General features: G+C 45.6%; 1 protein-coding gene across 1 annotated transcript in view; it reads right to left on the bottom strand.

The window, feature by feature from the left end:
- Nucleotides 1–2,293: 2,293 nt before the first annotated feature.
- Nucleotides 2,294–6,549, bottom strand: part of ATPAF1 (ATP synthase mitochondrial F1 complex assembly factor 1) — a 29,118-nt gene continuing 24,862 nt past the window's right edge. Inside the window, exon 9 of the mRNA XM_036065852.2 lies at nt 2,294–5,123. Coding sequence (XP_035921745.1) covers nt 4,929–5,123 — 195 coding nt within the window. The 3' untranslated portion in view covers nt 2,294–4,928. The remainder of the gene's footprint in view (nt 5,124–6,549) is intronic.

Here is a 6,549-nt window from a genome sequence, read left to right as displayed (position 1 = left end):
GGAAGATAATGTCCAGTAAGATATGATCCCTGTCTCCAAAAAGTGTCCAGTCTAAGGGAGCGACAGCCTTGTACAGGTGGGGCACAAAATGCTGGGGAAGCACAGAGGAGCACGTGATGGGCATCAGGGAGGCGGGCAGATGTCAGGCAAGGCTCCAGATGCTTCCGTGGAGCTTTGAAAGGCATGTAAGAATTAACCTGATGAAGGGGGAATGGCATTTGAGGCAGGCAGACATATCCTAAAAGACCAGCACAGAGGTGAGAAGCTCACAGGTTATTCTGGGAACTGCTGCTCATCCAGAATGACTGGAGCTAAGGGAGTGGGTGGGGGCCTAGCCCGAGAGGGGCCTGGAGAAGCTGACCAGATCCTGAAGTTCCTGTGTCCTGTGAGCTGATCGAAAGGGACTTGGTTCTGAAAGCTTGGGGGAGCCTGGGAAGATTCCTAATGGTTTGAACCAATTTTTCTCGCAGCCCTTTCAGCTCCTGAGGTCCTTAGAGCTCAGAGGTGGTCCTATGAAAGTGAGAGATGAGTCTGCTCACTGGATGTTACAAATGACACCGTTAAGTCTGGAGCGTGGACAGTCGCCTTCTATTCCTGGCTTGGCTCCTGATGCCGGCAGCGACCTTTCAGTCATCTCTTCCCTTTTCGTACACCAGGTCTCTCCTTCAGCAGAACACGGAAGAAATGCTGCCACCAACCTGCCACATTAGGAGAACTGCCAAGACCAAAGTGATCCGGGCAGCACAAAACAAGTTCTCCTTAGTTGGGACACAATGCCTTTTGAAATAGGGTTTGGAGAAATCAGAAATGTCAACACATGCATTTTGTTCTTTAGATGACAGCAGGAGAAGTGGCATACCTGTGTCTCAGAGCAAGGGCTGATTCCGGAGCCACCCATGACTTCTCGGGGCCTGGGCTGGCTGCTGGGAGGCTGCCGTCTCCTCTGAGCTGGAAGTAGGGGAGGACAGGGCTGGTGCACAGAGAGCAGCCACATGTCTCACCAACCAGCAGGTTCCTGCTGACCTCACAGGCTTGTGAGAAGGGCAGAGCTGATACATACAAAGGGCTTGCTCAGCACCTGGCACATAGTGAGCTTCCAGTAACCCATGCTAGTGGTTACCGTTAATGTGTATAAATTGTGAGGCCAGCTCTGAGCTCACCGGACCTCTCTGCACGGAGCACATATTCTTTGAGACTGTGATATCGTCTACCTGTTATTCTCTTTTAAAACCATAAGCACTTCGTGGTGGGGGCCATGGTCGGGGAAGATGTGCATCCCCACCGTACCCAGTAGCGCTCTCGAGCCCTCCTTGCCCCTTTTCTGGGATAGCATTGGGCCATTTGCCTTATATTTTGATTATTCATGTCAGTGTCTTGCTTGCTCAACTGTGAGCTCCTTGAGGGCAAGGAATGAACCCTGAAATCTGCCCAGAAACACTCATGCTTAGCCCGGCCCTGCTGCAAAGGCCTCACCACTTGCCGTTCTCTCAACCTGCTACTTTCCCTCAACTCACGTATCAGCTCTCTCCTCTGCAGAGATGGCTCTCCTGACCACTAGGTTATTGCTTCCACTCCACATTCTAGCACACTATTTTTTTTTTTTAATTTTCATAGCACTACCAGTATTTGAAATAATCTTATTGGTTTATTCATTTGTCTTCTCCACAAGGATATAAACTCCATGAAAACAGGGGCCTTATTTGTCCTATTTGTTGCTGTATTCCCCAGTTTCCTGTAACTATGCTTGGCACAGAATAGGTGCTCAATAAATATTAATGACTGCTGACTCAATGCTAAATCAAATGACTGGGGTGGGCGTTTATACCTCTTCTCCAAGACTGAACAAGACATCGGTATTGTGGAGACTGCAAAGAAACCCAGAACACGTAGTTCCTGCTTCCAAACTGTTTGAGGAAAGAAGTAGCAGCATAAACATCCTGAGAACAGGACAAGGCAAACTACGACGAGGTGCTAGATGTGAGGCCCGAGGGAAGAGAGACATGGACAGTGGCCAGAACAGACCTGGAGAGCAGGGATCATCCTCCTCATCTTCCTGTGTCGGCACACCTAACATGGCGGTTGGAGTAAGTGCTCTGTGAGGGACTGCTGAATTGCCCGGAGCCCACAGCCCGCCAAGGTCATACCAGAGGATTGATGAGATACAGAGACGGTGCATAAGCTTGGCATCTTGGCTTGCAAATATTACTACTTAGTAAGTTCCAATCTATGCATGTTGAGAGTCTCTTAAATTCAGAGTATTTGATTATAGGTACATATACATAACAAGATAATGTTTTGGCTAAAATCCATGTCATTTATTTATTCAACAAACAACTGAGTATCTTCTATGTTCCAGGCCATGTCCTTGGCACTGGGAATAGAGATAAACCCTGGCCCTCAAGGAGCTCACAGTCTAGTGGGGAAAAAAGATACATACATACATACTTACACTGTAAAGTATGCAAAGGGAGACCACTATGGGGGGCAAGAGCAAAGGAACCAATCCTAAGTTTAATGTCCGCAGGAAAGAAAGATCTCGCTAATGGGTGTTTTTTTGTGAAGAACAGATAAGGCAATGGTTCTCAAAGTGTAACTGGTTAATGACCTACATCCAAATCATTTGGAGCACATATTAAATGCAGACTCCCAGCACTTCCTGCAAAGATTATGATCCAGCAGGGTTGGGGGACCTGAGAATCTGCATTTTAAAGTGCTCTAGGTAATTCTATTGCAACTTAAGGTTTGAGAACTTCTGAGATAAGGTTTATTTTTTATACCGCAATGAAGAATGATCTGCATGTCTGAAATGGTAATTTGTGTTGGTCTTTAAAGAGAAGGGGGAATTAGAAAAGAGGAAGGGTGTTGACATTTATTAAGCTCTACCATAGTCTATATATAAGCCTATTTAATTCTCACAATAATCCTATGAGGTAGATATTATTATTATTATTATCATCCACATTTTACAGAGAAATAGAATCAGAGGGTTTAAGTAATTTGTTCAACAGCATAGAGCTAATGAATCTGAACCCAGATTCATCTAACTCTAAAGCTTGTCCACCTTCTATAACACCATGTTGCACCTGGGTACAAATTTACTGACTTAAAATTTTCTTTTGGTTCTTTGCCAGATCGTACCAGGTAAATATAAAGAATAGCCAGATGGCATTTTGATCATGTCCAATGTAACTGTCTATGTATACATCCCCTTCCGGCAAGTGGGGATTTAGGGCAAAGCTGGGAGGAACGAGCAGCCAATTCTTATTTCTTCTCCCATCATCTTTTCACCCTCTGGTGGAGGCGTTATGAAAATGTACAATGGCCAAGAACTGGGTCCATCTGAAGGGAAAAGCAAACATAACCGGATACCCACGGAGGCAACTCCACCTGATGTCAAAGATTCCTGGGACTCAAAACATCCAGACTCAAGTTTCTCAAAAAAGGAACTGTCAGAACCAGAGGCAGGTCCAGAATTTGCATTAGGAAACAGCTCAACCTTTAGAGAAACTGTGAAAGGCTAGCAGCAATTCCAGGTTTAACAAACACTACCTCTTTCTACACACAGACTCAGAAGTACGACAAAAGAGACACAGCCCAGAAAATAACACGAAGTCCAATCCCATCTAAAGAGCCTGGGGACAGGTCCAACCTATAAACCAACTTCCATAATAAAGAAAATACACAAACACACCAACTGCAACTACCGGTTACCTTCCCACTTACCAACTCAGTGTCACACGAGCAGGCCTCAGGCAGGGGTAGCAAAGCGGAGCACACCAGATCAAGAAAAGGAAAGGCATAGTAAAGGGGGTCCACAACACTACCGGGGGCCCTGGGACCTCAGATTCAGAAGGCTGGTGTGTAACCACTGCCCTCTTCTAGCACTGAGCTTGGAGCCACGGCAGTGACACTACAAACCAAATGTGAGCTTCCAGGGCCGGAGAACACCTTTCTTATTTTTGGCGTTTCAAGCAAATGCTGAGTCCAAAGATGAGATTTGCCCTGACACCAAGGACAGCACACAGGTTAGATTTCACTGCTCAGTGTAAAAAGACTGTAAGCCAGACTTTATCTTATTGCTACATTTCCCCCATACCCAGTTTGGGAACATTTGCTTCCACCTACTTTTTCATATAGTACTGGCATGGCTTAGAGTTGTTCAAAAAAAAACGAAATAAAACAAAACATGCAAATCAGGATGGACCCTCTCCTTACGAAAGTGGTGATTTACTTACACTGCACTGATTCGCCCTCTCCAAATACACGGCTTCTAACAGGCAGAGTTAGGGGGCAGGTGTAACAAACCGTGGTTTAAAAGTACGCCGGCACCGTACTTGTGTGCTTCACTGAACCCGAGGTCTACTGACCCTGCAAACCAGCTACACTAGAGGCAACTCTGGGGACATCTAGATGAAGTCTGCATCCTGATGCCAATATCTGGTCGTTCTAGAGTCTAAACAGGGTATTTGCGCTATACCTTTGGCCAGCCAAGGGGCACATAGGAAGAGTATGCAAAGCCCACATCTAACTACAGGTCTTCAAGCTTACCATCCTGTCACAAGTTTATAAATATGAAGAACTAATCATCTGGGAGCTGTGTGGTCAAAAGGAGATACATAGCACTATTATACTGTGTAAAGTCAAGTTGCCATCCTGTGGATCCTTAGCTCTCTCTGGTTATGACCTCAAACACTTTAAAAGGAAAGCTTAAGTATGCTGGGAGATAATTATCAGAATGTTTGGGTACCTCTGTTCCTGAATGTCAAGTAATAGGGCTCACCTCCACGATTACTTCTTGCAATAAGCACACAGGACAACCCGTTAGAGACTGCTCCTTATAGCTCCTAAGCTCCCAAAAGTTCAAGGGGCAGGTGGGCTGTAGAAAACTACCCCAGGGCTAAGCAGACTCTAAGCCAACCCTCACAGCTCTAAGTCTTATCCTGGTTCTGGGCACATTTCAGTTCTGCTCCAAGTCCACTTTGCTCCAATTCAGCGATGACAGACATATATTTGAACTCATTTGGTCTGAAGTTAAAGGTCTCCACTAACCCATAGGTCTCCTTCCGGTCAGTGGCATAGAAGAGCTGAACTTGGTTGGCAATGCACTGTGCCTCAGCAACATTCTGTAAGGTAAAAAGAATAGTGAGGTCATTCCCTGCACAGGGCCATAAAACTCTGTGGCAAGTGGAGGGGCCTTACCCAGGAGTCACTGTTTTCAGAAAACTTCTCTGACTCCCTGACATCCAAGTCTTGGTAAGGTGCCCCTTGTCTATGCACCCAAATTACCCCATGCTGACCTCTACCATAGTATGTGTCATACTACATTGTATCTGTCCTTTTCTCTTTTGCTTTTTTGTCCATCTTCCCTCGTATGAATTCCTCAAAGTATATGTTTGCTTTACATCCCTGCACATGGTCATATCTAGCCAATATTTGCTGAATAAAGTAACACATATGTTTGAAATGTCCCTCTTCATTCAGTTCCTTAATAACTATTAAGTATATCTTCAAGGGGGTTGGGGAAGAGCAATAGTTACTCAGCTTCTAGAACCAGTTTGCGAGTCACTACTGAGTTCTTAACTAACGAGACATACTCTTGACTAAAACCTGTTCCTGATACCACCTCAGTCAGAAAAGTAGTGCCAAAGCCAGCTGTGTAGTTCTATAGTTTGTCCCCCAATTCTATGACCCTTCTCTCTTTGAGGGAGCCTAGTTCCCTTTCCTGAGTGTAGGCTGTACTTACTGACTTCCTTCTTCCAAATGGACCATGGTGAAACGATGCAAGAATGCCCTCTGCTATGAAGTCACATTAGACACCGCAGCTTGTGTCCTGCTATCTCTCTTGAATTACTTACTCTGGGGAAAGTCAGCTGCCAAAGTCATGAGGACATTCAAGTAGCCCGACGAAGAAGCTGATGTGGCAAGGGAATGAGGCTTCTTGCTGACAGCCATGTGAGTGGGCTTGGAAGTAGATCCTTGAGCCCAATCAACCTTCTTCAGATGACTATGGCCTGAGCCAACATCTTGGCAGCAACTTCATGAGAGACTCTATGCCAGAGCCACCCAGCTATGCTGCTCCTGAATTCCTGACCCATAGAAACTGGGAGGTAATAAATGGGGTGTGTGTGTGTGTGTGTGTGTGTGTGTGTGTGTGTGTGTGTGTGTTTTAAGCCACTAAGTTTAGCAGTAATCTGCTATGCAGCTCCCTCTAACTACTCTGCCAGCAAAGCTCCAGGGAAGCAGAGGGTCCACCTTCTTTCTTTATAAAGCTCAGTGGCAGAGAAATGGTGCACGCTGTGTGACAGAGGTGGGGTCAGGACACAGCTAGACTCTACTCTCAAAACCTTATAAAGCAATGTCCTCCAACTACTATTACTTTTGCTTCCTATACATCTCACTCGTCCTAGCTGGCCAGAGGCACTTATTCACCATCACTGTGTTCGTATGGCCAAACCCAACCCCCCAAAATACTGGAAAATTCCCACTAAAACTATCAAAAGTGTGCTATGTCTAGCTACAGAATGATGAAAATGGATTTATAAATACCAT

This window comes from Halichoerus grypus, chromosome 5, assembly GCF_964656455.1.
Source record: "Halichoerus grypus chromosome 5, mHalGry1.hap1.1, whole genome shotgun sequence".
In the NCBI taxonomy this organism is placed as follows: domain Eukaryota; kingdom Metazoa; phylum Chordata; class Mammalia; order Carnivora; family Phocidae; genus Halichoerus; species Halichoerus grypus.
The sequence above is the reverse complement of the archived record's forward strand: the minus strand, read 5'-3'. Positions and strand labels throughout refer to the sequence as shown.